Source organism: Macaca thibetana, chromosome 20 (genome assembly GCF_024542745.1).
Source record: "Macaca thibetana thibetana isolate TM-01 chromosome 20, ASM2454274v1, whole genome shotgun sequence".
Taxonomy (NCBI): domain Eukaryota; kingdom Metazoa; phylum Chordata; class Mammalia; order Primates; family Cercopithecidae; genus Macaca; species Macaca thibetana.
The window spans coordinates 24,253,550-24,273,557 of NC_065597.1; the positions used below are offsets into that span (position 1 = coordinate 24,253,550).

Here is a 20,008-nt window from a genome sequence, read left to right on the forward strand (position 1 = left end):
TTTTTTACTATTCTTTATAGTTTCTGAGAAAAGTCTCTGGTTCCCGTTCATTATTTTTTAAATGGGTACATGAAACATTTTATGTCTCCTTCTTCCAAAAAGAAAATAATGAATTAAGTTCCTCTTTATGATTATTAGAGGGGAGCATCAGGGTCTTTACTAAAAACAAAACAAAACATAAAACCTTACCTGTCTCTGCTGAAGGGGTTCCCTGCTGTGCACCAGACATTCGCATGATCACAGAGCTCACCTCAAAGCTCTCCTAATTCCCAGCATCTCTTATGGCCCCGACTGCCTCTCTTCTTCTTCTGATCATAAACATCTCCAGCTCTTGGATTACGTCGGGCAACATAACAGGAGGCACTGAATTCTCTCTGCTTTTTAGAACCTAGCCCAAAGCAAGATTTTTTTTTTTTTTTTTTTTTTTTTTTTTTGAGACGGAGTCTCGCTCTGTCGCCCAGCCCAGGCTGGAGTGCAGTGGCGCGATCTCGGCTCACTGCAAGCTCCGCCTCCCGGGTTCACGCCATTCTCCTGCCTCAGCCTCCCGAGTAGCTGGGACTACAGGCGCCCACAACCGCGCCCGGCTAATTTTTTGTATTTTTAGTAGAGACGGGGTTTCACCGTGGTCTCGATCTTCTGACCTTGTGATCCGCCCGCCTCGGCCTCCCAAAGTGCTGGGATTACAGGCGTGAGCCACCGCGCCCGGCCTCCAAAGCAAGATTTTTTTTTTGGTTAAGCCAAAAGTGAAACTGGAGAGGGAAAGCTGAGGGTACAATAAGAGGATTAAAGATTAGCTATGACACATGCCTTGGAAATTAACCTTTAACCAAACATCTTATAAATAACGCCAGCGCAGCTTCTCCTGTGAATGTAAAGAGATCCTGGGCTCTCGGAGAGGGAGAAGTCACAGCCAGCCAAAAAGGAAAAAACAAAGGCAGAAACGGCTTCAGGAGAGACAGAGATGTGAAGGAAGTGAGGAGCAGGAGAGCAGGAAGGAAACGCAGGAGGAGGGAGCAGCAGCTCCTTTGAACACAGAGGAGCATCTGTTTGCTGTTAAAATCAGTCTCCCTCGGCACCTTGAACGATGGATATAATATTTGGCAGGAATAGGAAAGAACAGCTGGAGCCTGTGAGGGCCAAAGTGACAGGTGAGCATTCTGATAAACACTGGGCTCTTTCTTCTGTTTATTTTATTTTGTTTATTATTTTTTTGAGGCGGAGTCTCACTCTGTCGCCCAGGCTGGAGTCCAGTGGGGTGGTCTCGGTGCACTGCAACCTCTGCCTCCTGGGTTCAAACCATCCTCCCACCTCAGCCTCCCGAGTAGCTGAGATCACAAGTGCCCACCACCAAGCCCGGCTAATCTGTGTATTTTTAGTAGCGATGGGGTTTCAGCATGTTGGCTCCTAGCCTCAAGTGATCCGCCTCCCTCCGCCTCCAAAAGTGCTAGGATTACAGGGGTGAGCCACTGCACCTGGCTTCTTCCTTATGTTTAGATGGACACTTTTTTTCCTGATTATATAAGTAATACTAATTGTAAATTACTTTTGGAAAGTCCAGAGAACAGTACAGAGAGGGGACACATTTTCTGTGAAAATGGTGTGCTTTTACACATTATAACTCCGTTTCCAAAGGGAGGAGAGTCAGTCTCACTGTTCCCAGGAAAAAAGTGTCGGAATGCCCCAGTGGGTACACGTACAATGGGATTAATCTGCATACTGCTGCCTGTCTCAGATGCATGATGTATTTGTGCAAACGTATGCATTCTAAATTAGTTTCAAAATGCTTAGAGGGCGTGCATGAGCTCCCACGCGTGCACATCCACCACGCACACTTGCAGGGGATTGCAGTCTGATGTGATTGTCTGTCAGAACTCACAGGTGTCAGCACCTGTAGAGCCTATAGGAGTAGGACTTTCTATCCTTTAGAGGCCCTGTGGCTCACTTCATCTTTTATATCTGTTGCTTTTTCCTCCTCTTTTGGGTTGCCACTTTCCTCGAACCATCTTGTTTGGTCTCCAAAGGGCAGTTCCTGGTTCTGGACTCCCGGAGTGGTACTCGCTCAGTTTTAAGAACAGCTGAGTCAGCTCAGGCCCGCAGACATTTTCATCTGCTAGATGGACTTCAGTTGTTCATAAGGAGAGGACAACTGTGAGTGATTTTTGTGAGAACATCAGATTGAAGCTTTTCAACTGAGCAATTGCCTTGGGAGTCTTTTGAAAGAAAAAAAAATAGCTTTTATGTATATTTTTTCCTGGTTACAAAGGTAAGGCACAATCTATAGCTATCAATCTGTATATACATATATAGCTGTATGTATATTATATATAAATTAATTAGGAGTGCAATTGAAAACATGGAAGGAAATAAAATCAGCTGTATTTCCAAATCTCTTAAACACTTAATATTTGGGTATATTTCCTTTAACTTTTTAAAACATAGGTAGATGAATCAATAGATAACTTTACTATATTTGTAAATAGTTTTTGGAAAAGCAAATATATACCGTTAAATTTATTTTTCTCAATCTGACTGTTCATCTGTGCATTTTTTATTTTTTAAAAGGACACCCAAGGCCAGGCGCAGTGGCTCATGCCTGTAGTCCCAGTACTTTGGGAGGCCAAGGAGGGTGGATCACTTGAAACCAGGAGTTTGAGACCAGCCTGGCTAATATGGCGAAACCCCTCTCTACTAAAAATACACAAATTAGCCAGGCATAGTGGCACGCACCTGTAGTCCCAGCTACTCAGGAGGCTGAGGCAGGAGAATTGCTTGAACCCCAGAGGCAGAGGTTGCAGTGAGCTGAGATAGTGCCACAGCACTAGGGTCTTGGCAACAGAGTGAGACCCTGTCTCAAAAAAAAAATAAAAATAAAAATAAATAAATAAGTAAATAACAGGCACCCCAGCGGGTGAAACCCTGTCTCTACTATTTGGTTGATGCAAAAATAATCATGGTTTTTGCCATTACTTTCAATGTATTTTATTTGAAATTTTGTTTTAAATAAAAGCACAAAAATTAGCCAGGCATGGTGGTGCATATCTATAAACCCAGCTCCTCAGGAGACTGGGCATAAGAATCGCTTGAACCCAGGAGGCGGAGTTTGCAGTGAGCCAAGATCACGCCACTGCACTCTAGCCTGGGTGAGAGAGTGAGACTCTGTCTCAAAAAAAAAAAAAAAAAAAAAAAAAAAAAAAAAAAAGGCACCTATAATACCTACCTTTCCCTGCCCTGGAATGTTATGAATATTTTGTGCCCTTTACACCTCATGTTTAATGACTGCATGAAATCATTGGAAATGTTAGAAAACACGAATTCTAGAACATGAGAGGCTGAATGAACCCCAGAGATCGGCAGCGGTTCTCAAAGGTGTGTCCCCGGACCTGCGGCGTAAGCACCACCTGGGTACTGGGTAGAAATAAACATCCTTGGGCCCCACCCAGACCCATGGCATCAGACACTCTGGGGGTGGAGCTCAGCAAGCTGTGTGTTCACAAGCCCTCTGGTGATTCCAAGGGTGAGAACCATTCCTCTACATCAAGCCTCCCTATTGACAGATGGGAAACTGAGGCAGAAGAGCAGTGACTTGCCAAGGCCAGACAGCCTGCAGAGAACGGACCTCCTCACCCTCCGTCCAGGCCTGGGTTGAGCCTAATCAGTTGGTAACATCCATGGGCAGGCAGCTAGCTAAAACCTGTGCCTGGGTTGACGCATCCATGCAGGGAACACATGCAAAGGTTCTGGCTTTGTAACTGGCTGTGCCAGCACACGTGTGTTCTGAGACCTCTTTGGCAACTTAAGCATTTCCTGCCTCAGTGTTCTTTTCTGTCTGATGAACGTAGCCTGGCACCTCCCACACAGCGTTGCTGCAATGATTAAGTGGTTTAATCCGCCTAGAACACAGTGGCTGGTGTGTGAATGTGCATAAATTTTCTTGTCCTATCTAGGGTTTTAATTATATTCTCAGATGCCTCTCTCCCTGCTCTGTCTCAAGCCTGCCCCCTCTCCTGTGCCCTGGGTGCCTGTGCCTGGCGCCACGATTATGTAGGTGCCCAAGGCAAGAGACTTGACTGTCTTTTTTTTTTTTTTGAGACGGAGTTTCACTCTTGTCACCCAGGCTGGAGTGCAATGGCGCAATCTCGGCTCACTGCAATCTCCACCTCTTGGGTTCAAGCGATTCTTCTGCCTCAGCCTCCCAAGTAGTTGGGATTACAGGTGCCCGCCACCACGCCCAGCTAATTTTCGTATTTTTAGTAGAGACGGGGTTTCGTCATGTTGGCCAGGCTAGTCTCAAACTCCTGACCTCAAGTGATACACCCGCCTTGGCCTCTCCTCATGCTGGGATTACAGGCGTGAGCCACGGCGCTGGCCTCGGCTGTCATTTTTCAGTGTTCCACTCCACATCCCCCCATATTTAATCAAATAGAGGCCCATCAGTTCTGTGTCTTCCATGTATCTTTGTTCATCCATTTCTCTCCATCCCTGTGGAATCCCCGGGTCCTCTTTCTGGTCTTCCTGCCTTTCTCAGAGGATTTCCCAGTCCACACCACGTGCAGAGAGAACTTTGGAAGCTCCAGGATCCTATTCCATTTATATCAGGGGTCCCGGACCCTTGAGCCATGGACCAGTATCAGTCTGTAGCCTGTTAGGAACCGGGCCGCACAGCATTACCGCCTGAGTTCTGCCTCCTCTCAGATCGGTGGCATTAGATGCTCATAGGAGTGCAAACCCTACTGTGAGCGTGAACCTGGTTGTGAACGCGCATGTGAGGGATCTAGGTTGTGCGCTCCATATGAGAATTGACCCCTAAACCCCACTGTCCATGGAAAAATTACCTTCCACAAAACCAGTCCCTGGTGCCAAAAAGTTTGGGGACCACTGATCTATATGGAATCCAGAACAGACAAATCCATAGGAAAATAGATGGTGCCTGCCAGGGGCTGGGGGTAAGGGGAGAAGAGGCTAATGCATAAGGGGGATGTCTTTTTGGAGTGATGGAATGTTCTGGAATTAGGTGATGGTTGCACAACATTGTGAATTCACTAGAACCCCCAGAGCTGTACACTTTAAAATGATGAGTTTTATCTCAATTTTTTTTTTAATTGCAGAAAAAAATCTGGTCCTGTCCTTGCCTATTATAACCATCAAATGTGCCCCATTCTTCTGAGGATTAGATCAGGACCCTTAGTGTGATCCTGTTGACCTTCATCCTCTGGACCCTGTTACTTCTGCAGTTTCATTGCTCACAATTTTCTTGCTTGAAAATGATGGTCCAGTCTTACTAAACAGCTTGCCCGTCTCCTGGTCTTGATCATTCATTCATTCATTCATTCATTCGTTTATTTATGAGACGGAGGCTTGCTCTGTCACCCAGACTGGAGTGCAGTGGCGTGATCTCAGCTCACTGCAACCTTCCACTTCCGCGTTTAAGCGATTCTCCTGCCTCAGCCTCCAGAGTGGTTGGGATTACAGGCACCTGTCATCACACCTGGCTAATTTTTGTATTTTTGGTGTAGGCGGGGTTCCTGACCTCAGCCTCACCTCCCAAAGTACTGGGATTACAGGCATGCCTCAGAGTGTCCGGCCTCCTGGTTTTCATCTTCTTGTTCGGGGTTCCTCCAGAGGCAAGAATTCAAGGCTAAGTGGTTTATTTGGCACGTGATCCCAAGAAACATCAGGAGGAACTCAGGGAAAAAGAGAGAAGGAAACCAATAAATGGGGCATTGTTGAGCCATTGGCTGCTGAGGCCATTGGAGCTAAATCCCCTGGGCGTGGTGTAAAACACGCCTCTTGTGTTCCCAACTGAGGGCAAGGCAACGGTGGGATTTGTCGCCGAATTCTGCATCCATCACCGGGTGAGAGCAGCTTCCAGGGGCATTACCTCTCCGAGGTGCTTCCCACTGTTCCTGCCTGTAAGCACAGCCTGCCCCACCCGCAGTCAGAACCAAGAACGCAGGCAGGGAGCTGCAGGCATTGGCAGAAAGCCGCCCGCAGGAAGAGATGAATTCTGAGACTTGGGTGGAGGCACCAACAGCTTCAGCTGCAGCACCCTGTCTCTAGAGCAGGGCTGTACCCTAGAAAGAGAACCCATGCCACACCCGCACTTTAAAATTTTCTAGTAGAAACATTGGAAAAAGTCAAAAGAAACAGGTGAAATTATTTCAATGGTATATTTTATTTAACACAACAAATCCAAGATATTATCAGTTCAACATGAAATCAGTATTTTAAAAATTGCTGGCCAGGCGCGGTGGCTCATGCTTGTAATCCCAGCACTTTGGGAGGTCGAGACGGGCGGATCACGAGGTCAGGAGATCGAGACCATCCTGGCTAACATGGTGAAACCCCGTCTCTACTAAAAATACAAAAAATTAGCTGGGTGCGGTGGTGGGCGCCTGTAGTCCCAGCTACTCGGGAGGCTGAGGCAGGAGAATGACGTGAACCCGGGAGGCGGAGATTGCAATGAGTGGAGATCGCGCCACTGCACTCCAGCCTGGGCGACAGAGCGAGACTCCGTCTCAAAAATAAAAAAAATAAAAAATAAAAATAAAAATAAAAATTGCTAATGAGATGGTTCACTTTTGTTCATACTAAGTCTTAGAAATCTGGTGTATATTTCATTCTTATAGCACATGTCATTTCAGACCAACCACATTTCAAGTGCTGATAGATACCATATTGGACAGAACAGCTCTAGAATGTTCTTTCCTTTTGCCTTTGTGAGGCAAATACCTACTCTCCCTCAAGACTTAACCAGGTTGCCTCCTTCAGGAAGCTGACCTCACCCTCCTGCTCTTAGCCCACCCCAGGGTGGGATTCTGTTTCACACAGAACCTTTTGCTATGTCTGTAGCATTGCCGCTCTTTTTTTTTTTTTTTTTTTTTTAATTTTTTGAGACGAGGTCTTGCTCTGTTGTCCAGGCTGGAGTGGAGTGGTGTGATCACTGCAGCCTCGAGCTCCCAGGCTCAAGTGATCCTCCCACCTCAACCTCCCAAGCAGCTGGGACTACAGGCGTATGCCACCACAATGAGCTATGTTTTTTTGTTGTTTTTTTTTATTTTTCATTTTTTTTTTTGGTGTGGGGAGGGGGGCATATTTTGTTTTTTTTTTTTGAGATAGAGTTTCACTCTTGTTGCCCAGGTTGGAGTACAGTGGCGCAATCTCGCTGCAACCTCTGCCTCCCGGGTTCAAGTGATTCTCCTGCTTCAGCCTCCTGAGTAGCTGGGATTACAGGCACCCACCATGACCACTAGCTAATTTTTTGTATTTTTAGTACAGGTGGGATTTCATCATGTTGGCCAGGCTGGTCTTGAACTCCTGACCTCAGGTGATCCACCCACCTAGGCCTCACAAAGTGCTGGGATTACAGGCGTGAGCCACTGCATCCAACCCTGAGCTACATTTTTTATTTTTTGCAGAGACAGTGTCTCACTTTGTTGCCCAGGCTAGTCTTGAGCTCCTGGCTTCAAGTGATACTCCTATCTCAGCCTCCCAAGGTGCAGGGATTACAGGTGTGAGCCAACGCACAACCAGCATTGCCTTGACCACAGTGGATCTTGGGTGTCTGTTTATTCATCTGTCTCCTTAATGATCAGTGGGCAATTTGAGGACAGGGACAGTGTCTCCATCTGCCCGACATATTATACATTTTCTGGAAACGATTGTAGAGTAAATGAACAGATGCAAGGAGTGGTACTGGGACTACAAGTCTCCAATTCCTTTCCTTGAACATTTCTTCCAGCATTTTGGTTTGCAGGTGGAAATAGGAAACTAAACATTCTCTCTTTTCACAGGCAAGATTCCAGCATGGCTGCAGGGAACCCTGCTCCGCAACGGGCCTGGGATGCACACGGTGGGGGAGTCCAGATACAACCATTGGTTCGACGGCCTTGCCCTCCTCCACAGCTTCACAATCAGAGACGGTGAGAATACCCAGGAGTGTGCTGCCACTGCTGCAGCAAAGGACCGCAAATGCAGTGCCTTAAAACAGCACACATTTATTCTTTTAGGGATTGGAGGTCAGAAGTCTAAATCGGGTCTCGCTGAACTGAAATCAAGGTGTTCACTGGTCCACATTCAGTCCTGGAGGCTCTAGGAAAAAAATCCATGTTCTTCCCTTTTCTACCTTCTAGAAGCTGCATTCCTTGGCTTGTGGCTCCATCTCTCTTTTTTTTTTTTTTCCTTCCTGGGATGGTGTTTTCCTCTTGCTGCCCAAGCTGGAATGCAATGGTACAATCTCGACTCACTGCAACCTCCGTTTCCTGGGTTCAAGTGATTCTCCTGCCTCAGCCTCCTGAATAGCTGGGATTACAGGCATGTGCCACCACACCCAGCTAATTTTTGTATTTTTAGTAGAGATGGGATTTCACCATGTTGGCCAGGCTGGTCTCGAACTCCTGACATCCGATGATCCACTCACCTCGGCCTCCCAAAGTGCTGGGATTACAGGCGTGAGCCACTGCGCCCGGCCTCCATCTCTATCTTTCAAGTAGCAGCAGAGCATCTTGTCTTGCAATTTCTCTCACTCCTTCCACCCTCACACCTCCTCCTCTGACTGACTTTCCTTCCTCCCTCTTATAAGGACCCTTGTGATTACACTGAATCCACTCAGATAATCCCAGGATAATCTCCCATCTCAAAATCCTTAATCACATCTACAGAGTCCATTTTGCTATGTCAAGTCACATATTCAACAGGTTCTAGGGATTTGGATGTGGAGATCTTTGTGGTGGGTACATTATTCAGCCAACCACAAGCACAGACTTTCCTAAAAAGAAGGCCAAGGTTCTTTTTCAAATAGTTAATCTTGCAAAATAATATACATCCTCAATCAGGTAGGCAAGAGCAGGTGGAAGAGTACAGGAATCAGACATGCCTAAAGTCGAAACAGGAAATGGACAGAGCTGGTGGCCCAGCGCGGTGGCTCATGCCTATAATTCCAGCACTTTGGGAGGCTGAGGCAGCCAGATCACTCAAGGTCAGGAGTTTGAGACCAACCAGGCCAACATAGCGAAATCCCATCTCTACTAAAAATACAAAAATTAGCTGGTCATAGTGGCACACATCTGTAATCCCAGCTACTAGGGAGGCTGAGGCACGAGAATCGCTTGAACCCAGGAAGCAGAGGTTGCAGTGAGCTGAAATTGTGCCACTGCACTCCAGCCTGGGAAACAGAGTCAGACTTTGTCTCAAAAAAAAAAAAGAAGAGTACAGAGCTGGAAAGAGCAAAGCTTCATATACTGCCCATTAAGCAAGAGAGAGCCAGACCACTTATACAACAAGCCAAGGGGTCTCCCTGAGTGGAAAGGGAAATGGCTAAATATAGGGCATCACATAAGGCAAATTCTGAGTTCAGGTGTCTGGCTCATGGGTGGAATGTAAATTCTTTGCTGTTGACCATTGAGCCAGTTTATGCCATAAAATCATGAACTGAGTTCTTACAGAGGTCCAGGATGGATTTAGAGGGCTCTGGGTCACACAGTGGACAGATTTGTGTCCAAACGGTCCAGACTTTGCAAAATTTTTCTTTAATTTCTGTGTTCTAATGTGGGCAAACTGTGATCATGTTAAGTCTCTCAGCCTCAGTTTCTTCGTCAGTAAAATGAGCTTGTTCATCCTTCCCTGGAGAACTGTTGGGATCACTGGAAGTACTGGACATTCTAGCAAGGGCCTGACACCTGGTAGATGCTTAATAGATTAAACACCACCATTGAACAGGCACAGTGGCTCATGCCTGTAATACCAACACCTTGAGAGGCGGAGGCAGGAGTGTCACTTGAGTCCAGGAGTTCCAGGCCAATCTGCGCAACCTAGTGAGACCCCATTTCTATTTTATTTAATTTTTTATTTTTATTTTTATTTATGTTTTTGAGACAAGAGTTTTGTTCTTGTTGCCCAGGCTGGTGTGCAATGGTGCAATCTCCGCTCACCACAGCCTCCACCTCCTGGATTCAAGCAATTCTGCTGCCTAAGCCTCCCAAGTAGCTAGGATTACAGGGATGCGCCACCACACCCAGCTAATTTTGTATTTTTAGTAGACAGGGTTTCTCCATGTTGGTCAGGCTGTTCTCGAACTTCCAACCTCAGGTGATCCGCCTACCTTGGCCTCCCAAAGTGCTGGGGTTACAGGCATGAGCCACTGCACCCGTCCGATCCCATTTCTATTTTAATTTATAAAAAAAAGAATAATCGATTAAACATAAAAATAAAATCTACCATCACCATCTCCGGGTTTGAATCCTAGCTCCACCATCGTAGCTAACATGGATCTAAACTGTATAACTTTGGCCAAGGTACTGACCCTGTCTGTGTCTCAGTCTCCTCCTCTGTAAAATGGACATATCAGTAGCATACCTCATAGAGTCGCTATGAGATCCAAATGAATGTGTAAAGAGCTCTGTATTATGTCTTGCACACAGTACCTGCTCAATAAGCATTTGCTCTTAATTTCATGTAACTACTGGCCAGGCACGATGGCTCATACCTGTACTCCCAGCACTTTGGGAGGCTGAGGCGGGTGGATCACCTGAGGTCAGGAGTTCGAGACCAGCCTGGCCAACATGGTGAAACCCCGTCTCTACTAAAAATACAAAAAATTAGCTGAGTGTGGTGGTGAGTGCCTGTAATCCCAGCTACTCGGGAGGCTGAGACAGCAGAATCACTTGAACCCGGGAGGCAGAGGTTGCAGTGAGCTGAGATCGCGCCATTGCACTCCAGCCTGGGCAACAAGAGTGAGGCTTCCTCTCAAAAAAAAAAAAAAAAGTTATAACTATTAATTTCTTTTGAGCTAGTCAGCAATTATTTTTTGAATGTGTATTCTATGCCAGTGAGTTGCTCTAACATTTACACATGAATAGAGACACCATGGATGAAAGGCGCGCGCTCCAAGTTTGCAATACCTTGCAGATTTTACTGTGACTCAGCTACAGAATGGGTGGGTCCATATTTTGCTGACAGCACTAAACCTTAACGATTCCTTTCTTTTCGAAACAGAAGTTCCCAATGATTCTTGGAAATAAATACTGTTCTGGATGAGGAACACAGAAGGTAAATGCACCAGTGGTGGCCGGGCGCGGTGGCTCACGCCTGGAATCCCAGCACTTTGGGAGGCCGAGGTGGGCAGATCACCTGAAGTCAGGAGTTCAAGACCGGCCTGGCCAACATGGTGAAACCTTATCTCTACTAAAAATATAAAAATTAGCCAGATGTGGTGGCAGGCACCTGTAATCCCAGCTGCTCGGGAGGCTGAGACAGGATAATTGTTTGAACTTGGGAGGCAGAGGCTGCAATGAGCTGAGTTCACGCCACTGCACTCCAGACCGGGTGACACAATGAGACTCCGTCTCAAAAAAAAAAGCGCCAGTGGCTTTCCTTCCATGAGGCATTGCTTCTCCAGGCTGCCAGCTCCTCCATGGTCTCTTTCTTTCTTTCTTTCTTTCTTTTTTTTTTTTTGAGACAGAGTCTTGCTCTGTCGCCCAGGCTGGAGTGCAGTGGCGCAATCTTGGCTCACCGCAACCTCCACCTCCCAGGTTCACACCATTCTCCTGCCTCAGCCTCCTGAGTAGCTGGGACTATAGGCACCCACCACCACACCCAGCTAATTTTTTTGTATTTTTAGTAGAAATGGGTTTTCACCACGTTAGCCAAGATGGTCTCGATCTCCTGACCTTGTGATCCGCCAGCCTTGGCCTCCCAAAGTGCTGGGATTACAGGCGTGAGCCACTGCACCAGGCCCCGGCGAGGTTTTTTTGTATTTTTACTAGAGACGAAGTTTCATCATGTTGGCCAGGCTGGTCTTGAACTCCTAACCTCAGGTGATTCATCAGCCTGGGCCTCCCAAAGTGCTGGAATTACAGGCGTGAGTCACCACTGTACCAGGCCGAGTCAGTTTTATTAATAATCTGGAATTAGCTGGGAAAATAGGAAACCCAGGAATTATGCCCAATGATTTGCTTTCCCTCCATCTTTCTCTTAGACCTAGGCCGGCGTCTGGGGGTTCATGCCCCGTTCTGCTTGGCAGGCATCACTTTACCAATCTCTGGCATAGGGTGGGAAGGCCCAGAGTCTGGGGAGCCTGCCTGAATTGTTGTATCTTCATCGTCTAGCATGGGGCCTGGCCCAGAGGGGCACTTAGAAACTGTATATGGAGCTGAGATGGTACAGCGAGGCAGTCGTTGTTTCTGTAGACAGAGGCAATACTTTCCCAATAAAACTCTTCAATATTTACTACAAAGAGGGTTTGCTGGGCCCTGCCCCAAGTGTTTCATGCCCATCCACAACTCAGCCCTCCCTATCACTCCTGAGGAGGACAGCCTGGGGACTACCACAGTTTTACAGATGAGGAACTAAGTCCCAGAGAGGCCAAGTCACTTACCCAGAAACACACAGCTAAGAGTTGGTAAAGGTCAGATATAAACGCAATACTCTCTAACTTCAGAATCCCAAGTCCTAACCCTTGTGCAATTCAGCCCTGTTCCCCCTTCCCACCAGCTCCTGCCTCCCCGTCTCTCCAGCCCAATCCTCTCAGTGCTGCCAGCTTGCCAATGCTGGTGTGGCACAGCCTGGCCTCATCTGTCCTCTCCTCTAGGACTGTCCGTGGCACCCCATTATCTAACAGTGGGAAGATACATCAGAAATGTTCAGTTCCATTCTAGAGGGTTCAGAAGAGAACACATGGGGAAGCTGGGGTCCCTGATATGCTGAAATCACAAAGCCAATAAATCTGAGAAGTTGGTTTGTGTGCCTCCTTTCTCAATGAAGCTTTTTTTTTCTTTTGTTTTGTTTTGTTTTTTGTTTTGAGATGGAGTCTCACTCTGTTGCCTAGGCTGGAGTACAGTGGCGCAATCTCAGCTCACTGCAGCCTCTGCCTCCCAGGTTCAAGCGATTCTCATGCCTCAGCCTCCCGAGTAGCTGGGATTACAGGCATGAGCCACCATGCCTGGCTAATTTTTGTGTTTTTAGTAGAGATAGGGTCTTGCCATGTTGGCCAGGTTGGTCTCAAACTCCTGACCTCAGATGATCCACTCGCCTGGGCCTTCCGAAGTGCTGGGATGACAAGTGTGAACCACCGCGCCGGACCGTTCAGTAAAGCTTTGAATCCTGAAAGCTGCACAGGGCTTGAGTGCGTCATAGTCCTAAAAGATAGAGACAGTGTTGGTGTTTGTAACACTCTTCCCAGGTGACCCCAAGCCCTCTGAGGTTTGACAATCCCTCCACAATGGGCCTCCAGCCTGGCTGCCCAGGTCTAACCAAGACCATGTTATTAATACTCATAATCAGAAGAACCATGGGTAGTGAACAGCCTTCGGTAATTTTTTTAAAGCACCCAGGTGATTCCAGTGTAGATGCGGTTTAGGTGCTTAAGACCAAACCTCTAACTTAGAGAAAAGACTTTGGAGCAAGAAACAAAAAGACAGAAAATCGCTTGTGGCCTTCAGCAGAGGCCACCAGAAGTTAATGCTCTAAAAACAAAGAGGGGACCAGAGATTGTGGTTCACGCCTATAATCCAAGCACTTTGGGAGGCTGAGGTGGGAGGATCCCTTGAGCCCAGGAGGTCAAGACAAGCCTGGGTAACATAGAGACATGGTCTCTACCAAAAAATCAAAAAATTGGCCAGGCATGGCGGTGCACACCTATAGTCCCAGCATCTCAGGAGACTGAGACAGGAGGATCATTTAAGCCTTGGAGGCAGAGGCTGCAGTGAGCTGAGATCACACCACTGCACTCCATCCTGGGTGACAGAGTGAGACCTTATCCAAAAAAAAATTTTAAATAAAAACATTTTAAAAATATCAAAGATGTGAACCAAAAAAGCAGAGTACAGAGGGAGAAGCTGGGTGAAGGGTACAAGAACACTGCTTTCTGTACATCTAAAATTATTTCAAAGAAAAAAGTTCTTATAAAGCAGGCATAGAGATTTATAAAGCAGGCATAGAGTGATTTCAAGTCTCCCTCATTTATGATATTTGTTAATTTTCCAATAAAATTAATGGGCAAAGTAATTGTCCCATCAGGATTGGAACATTGGAAAGTTTGCTTTTATATATATACACACATGTGTGTGTGCGTGTGTATGTATATATATATCTTCCCTTCTTCCCCAAAATATCAAACTTGACCTAGTTCTAGAGATCCCAGGCAGGAACACGTCTGTTTGCGTATGTCCCTTCAGAAGGAATGTGGCTAATTGGGCTCTCCCGAAAGCAGGCTGCTGGGGAATGCATGCAGGCTCCTTCTTTAATCTCAGCCTCAAAGTCCAGGGTCAGCCTTGAGTAATTCCAGACACACATTTTCCTGTGGTCACCAGGCACTCCATGCCCTGGGGCTGGATGTTGATAGGAAATGGGCAGCCTGTCCACCAACCAGCCTGGGTGCTTTGCTTTGCTTTGCTTTGCTTTTCTCTTTCTTCTTCTTTCTTCTTTCTTCTCCTTCCTTCCTTCCTTCCTTCCTTCCTTCTCTCCCTCCTTCCTTCCTTCTTTCTTTCTTTTTTTTTTCTTGAGATGGAGTCTCGCTCTGTCACCCAGGCTGGATTGCAGTGGTGTGATCTCAGCTCACTGCATCCTCTACCTCCCAGGCTCAATTCTCCTGCCTCAGCCTCCCAAGCGGCTGGGATTGCAGACGTTCGCCACCATGCCCAGCTAATTTTTATATTTTCAGTAGAGACGGGGTTTCACCATGTTGGTCAGTCTGGTCTTGAACTCCTGACCTCAGGTGATCCACCTGCCTCGGCCTCCTAAAGTGCTGGGATTATAGGCGTGAGCCACAGCACCCAGTCAATATTTCAAGTGAACAGAATTCAACATTTCGGGTGAAGCACCTTAGCCAATGCCTTGTGGGTGGTGACGCCCAGCAAGAGTAACCAGTGAAAGGCAGGCTGGCTCAAGGGGAAGATTAGGGTGTCCTTAAGTGGGCCTGTGTCTCCGTGCAGCATGTAGCTGAGGACCAGTGAGTATGTGTGGCCTTGCTCACCCGCAGGTGAGTCCGCCTGCCACCCGGGTTTTCTTGGACAATGCAGTTTCAACAGCCTTTGTTTACCAAGTGCATGCTGTGAGTCAATGCGCAGAACACCTTACATCACCTCATCTCATTTAAAACTGCCCACCTCACCACTTGAGGTCAGGAGTTCAAGACCCTCCTGCCCAACATGGTGGAACTCCGTCTCTACTAAACATACGAATATTAGGCAGGCGTGGCAGCAGGCACCTGTAATCCCAGCTACTCAGGATACTGAAGCAGGAGAATTGCTTGAACCCAGGAGGCAGAGGTTGCAGTGAGCCAAGATTGCACTACTGCACTCCAGCCTGGGTGACGGAGCAAGATGTCGTCTCAAAAATAAAAAATAGGCCGGGCGCGGTGGCTCAAGCCTGTGATCCCAGCACTTTGGGAGGCCGAGACGGGCGGATCACGAGGTCAGGAGATCGAGACCATCCTGGCTAACACGGTGAAACCCTGTCTCTACTCAGAAATACAAAAAACTAGCCGGGCGAGGTGGCGGGCGCCTGTAGTCTCAGCTACTCGGGAGGCTGAGGCAGGAGAATGGCGGGAACCCAGGAGGCGGAGCTTGCAGTGAGCTGAGATCCGGCCACTGCACTCCAGCCCGGGCGACAGAGCGAGACTCCGTCTCAAAAAAAAATAAATAAAATAAAAATAAAAATAAAAATTAAAATTAAAAAATTAAAAATAAAAATGATAAAACTGCCCATCTAGAAGGGGAGGACTATGTGATTCCCAACTTCCAGCCAAGGAGACTGAGGCTCAATGAGATTAAGAGACTTGTCCAAGGTCACCCAACCTGGATGAGATGAAATGTAGAGCCGAAGCCTTGATCACTCTGTCTACTGCATCTCAATACCCTACACAGCTTTTCTTGAGCACCTACTCTGTGCACAGTGCTTTGCAAGCCTCAAATGTCACATGACTCTGCAAGGAATGTGTCACGATCCTCATGTCACAGTGGAGGGGACAGATTCTTGACTCTGACCAAGGTCAAGTACATGGTTGGTACCTGATGAAGCCAGGATTCATATCCATGTGGAGACTGAGCCTCCTTAGCAGCAGGAATCCTGGCCGTTCTGCTCATTGTTATATTTTCACTCCTGGCCCATCAGGGCACTTAGTAAGTAATGGCTGAAAACATGAACTCAGGGTCTAGTCAGCCGCAAAGCTCAGGCTCCTAACCGTTCCTCCATATTTCTTTCTGCTGCCCAGGAATAAATCTCCCCCTACAGAAATATCGCAGAGAGGATGGGCACGGTGACTTACGCTTGTAATCCCAGCACTTCGGGATGCCAAGGCAAGAGGATCACTTGAGTCCAGGAGTTCAAGACCAGCCTGGGCAATATAGCAAGATCCCATCTCTACAAAAAATTAAAAATTAGCCAGGCATGGTAGCACGTGCCTGCAGTCCCAGTTACTTGGGAAACTGAGGTGGAAGGATCACTCGAGCCTGGGAGATTGAGGCTACAGTGATCTGTCATTGCACCACTGCACTTAGCCTGGTGACAGAGCAAGACCCTGTCTCACAAAGAAAGAAGAAAGAAATATCTTAGTAACAATTATTCACACAGTAACTATCCCTGGAAAGATGTTTGCGTAAAGGGTAGATGATTGTCTGTCTCTTAGGAACACAGATAACCTCCTGAAGACTGGAGGAGGAACTAGCAGGTCTTTCATGATGTCCCTCAATTTATTTTATTGTATTTTTTTTTCCTTCTTTGAGATGGAGTCTCCCTCTGCCACCCCGGCAGTAGTGCAATGGTGCAATCTTGGCTCACTGCAGCCTCTGCCTCCAGGGTTCAAGCAATTCTCCTGTCTCAGCCTCCCAAGTAGCTGGGACTACAGGTGCGTGCCACCACGTCCGGCTAATTTTTTCTTTTTTTTTGTATTTTTAGTAGAGACAGGGTTTCGCCATGTTGACCAGGCTGGTCTCGAACCCCTGACTTCAGGTAATCCGCCCGTCTCTGCCTCCCAAAGTGCTGGGATTACAGGCATGAGCCACTACACCCAGCATTTTTTTTTTTAATAGATGAAGGCTTCCTACATTGCCCAGGCTGGTCTCGAACACCTAACCTCACCTTCTTATGTGCCAGGACAACAGGCCTGAGCCACCACTGCCTCCCCTCAATTTTCTTATAATTAGTGTTACTATTATTGTCATTGTGTCCATCCGAGTGCACAGGTGGGAGTCATTGCCACTGGAATGTACATTCAAATCCTTTGGCAGTGGACATGGAAACACAACCCCAAGAACAAAACAAATTGAAACTCTTTAAAGTCAAGATAGCGGTTACCCTGGAGAGGGAAGAGGTTAGTGACCAGGTGGATATATGAGGCTAGCGTTCAGGGGCCTGCTGTGGTCCTGTTTCTTTTCTTGAGGCAGGGTCTTGCCCTGTTGCCCAGGCTGAAGTACAGTGGTGCAATCTTGGCTTACTGTAGCCTTGACCTCCCAGGCTAAGTGATCCTCCCGCCCCAGCCTCCTGAGCAGCTGGGACTACCACGCCCAGCTGATTTTTGTATTGTTTGTAGAGATGAGGTCTCGCCATGCTGCCCAAGTTAGTCTTGAACTCCTGGGCTCAAGTGATCCTTCCCCCGGGCCTCTCAGACTGCTGGGATTACAGGCATGAGCCACTGCACCCGGCCCCAGGTCCTGTTTCTTGATCAGGATGTAGTTTGGGTGGGTAGGTCCCTTTTGTGAAACAGAAGCAGGCTGGACCTCATCGAGCTGCACGTTTCTGCAGGAGTGATTTCAATTGCAAGGTGCCCACAGAATAGTCAAACTGATTGTTCTTGCTGTGTTAGGATCTTGGTTAAGAGGGCCAGCTTTAGATGCTCATTTCTGGCCTTCGAATCCAGATTACCATTTGCTAGCTGTGTGGCTTAAGACAAGCTGCTTAACCTCTCTGTGCCTCAATTTTATTAGCTGGGAAATGAGTCTGCAGGGCTGTGAGTACCCAAGCCCTTTGTACTTCATTTGGTAAAAAAGTTGGAACCTGTAAGCACTGTTTAGATCTTGCTTTATTTTGCTGCTAATTAACAAATGACTTTATGTTATTTATTTATTTAATTTTATTTTTATTTATTTATTTATTTATTTTTTTGAGATGGAGTCTCACTGTCGCCCAGGCTGGAGTGCAGTGGCGTGATCTCAGCTCACTGCAACCTCTGCCTCCTGGGTTTGAGCGATTCTCCTGCCTCAGCTTCCCAAGTAGCTGGTAGCTGGGACTACAGGTGCCCGCCACCATGCCCAGCTAATTTTTGTATTTTTAGTAGAGACAGGGTTTCACCATATAGGCCAGGCTGGTCTCGAACTCCTGACCCTGTGATCTGCCTGCCTCAGACTCCCAGAGTGCTAGGATTACAGGATTTATTAAATAAATGAATAAAGGCTGAGCCACCATGCCTTTATTTATTTATTTATTTATTTATTTATTTATTTATCTTTGAGATTGAGTCTCACTCTGTTGCCCAGGCTGGTGTTCAGTGGCACGATCTTGGCTCACTGTAAACTCCATCTCCCAGGTTCAAGCCATTGTCCTGCCTCAGCCTCCTGAGTAGCTGGGACCACAGGTGCCCACTGCCCCAGCTAATTTTTTTTGTATTTTCAGTAGAGACGGAGTTTCCCCATGTTGGCCAGGCTGGTCTTGAACTCCTGACTTCAAGTGATCCACCTGCCTCTACCTCCCAAATTGCTAGGATTACGGGCATAAGGCACTGCGCATGGTCGATTTTTTTTTTTCCCAGTGAATGCATTTCTATTTGGAGTATTCTACTTGCCTCCAGTGTTGAGTATGAAACCAGGTAACACACATAGAGTGCCCAGCAGTGTTTAGCATACCGGTGCTCAACCAATGGTGGCTCTTAGTACTAGTTTCCTTTTCCTAAAATATCAAAAGGCACTGAGCGAGAATTTCTTGGAAACATGTTGTTTCGTCTAGACCCATCCCGTGGCAGTCCATATATGATGCGCATTTCTGAGGTCAACTTTTTGCTTATTGGAATGCAATGTCACTATGTCCCAGGCTTGGCTTTTCCGTGTGTTGTAATTGTACCAGCACTGGAAGCACATATTGTACCACGAGAAAGAAATGTGTTCTGTAAAAGGAAAAAATCATAATGTCATTTGCTAATTAACAGCAAAAGACAATAAAACACTGCCTCCTTTAGACCCCACCCTGAGGTTTCAAACTGCCCACCAAATAAAGTTCTCAGGGCTGGTGCGGTGGTTCATGCCTGTAATCCCAGCACTTTGGGAGGCCGAGGGGGGCAGTTCACCTGAGCTCAGGAGTTCGAGACCAGCCCGGCCAACAGGGTGAAACCCTGTCTCTACTAAACATATAACAATTAGTCGGGCGTGGTGGCGCGCGCCTGTCGTCCCAGCTGCTCGGGAGGCTGAGGCAGCAGAATCGCTCGAACCTGAGAGGTGAAGGTTACGGTGAGCCAAGATCATACCACTGTACTCCAGCCTGGGCAACAGAGTGACTCATCTCAAAAAAGAAAAAAAAAAAGTTACCAGGCCTGCAAATCCAGTAGGACCCCCAAACCCATTTCCCAATTTCATTTCACTCGTGTCCTTCAAATCCCTCTCGAATGTTCCAGCCCAGCTGGACTCAGTGCCTGCAAGAAGGGTCTGCGTTTTCCCAACTCTGGGCCTTTGCTTACGGACCTCTTAGCGGGTGAACGGGACAGCTCTGCCCTCTCTCCCCAGCATACTGCAGTCAAATTCTCATCCTTTAAGAGCTATTTAATGCACCACCTCCTCCCTGAAACTTCTCCTGACTGATTCCCAGCCGGGAAGGACCTCCTCTCACCCCTGCCCCAGGAGGAATCCATGGATGTGGGTTTGTTGTTGTTGTTGTTGTTGAGACGGGGTCTCTCTCTGTTGTCCAGGCTGTAGTGCAGTGGTGCAATCTCGGCTCACTGCAGCCCCCGCCTCTTGGGTTCAGGTAATTCTCCTGCCTCAGCCTCCTGAGTAGCTGGGATTACAAGGGTGTGCCACCATGCCCAGCTAATTTT

The 20,008-nt window shown here is 47.3% G+C and overlaps 1 protein-coding gene across 1 annotated transcript in view; it reads left to right on the plus strand.

Moving 5' to 3' along the window:
- The first annotated feature begins 699 nt into the window (after positions 1-699).
- BCO1 (beta-carotene oxygenase 1) overlaps positions 700-20,008 on the plus strand; it is a 53,342-nt gene continuing 34,033 nt past the window's right edge. Inside the window, exons 1-2 of the mRNA XM_050773206.1 lie at positions 700-1,148; positions 7,791-7,919. Coding sequence (XP_050629163.1) covers positions 1,085-1,148; positions 7,791-7,919 — 193 coding nt within the window. The 5' untranslated portion in view covers positions 700-1,084. The remainder of the gene's footprint in view (positions 1,149-7,790; positions 7,920-20,008) is intronic.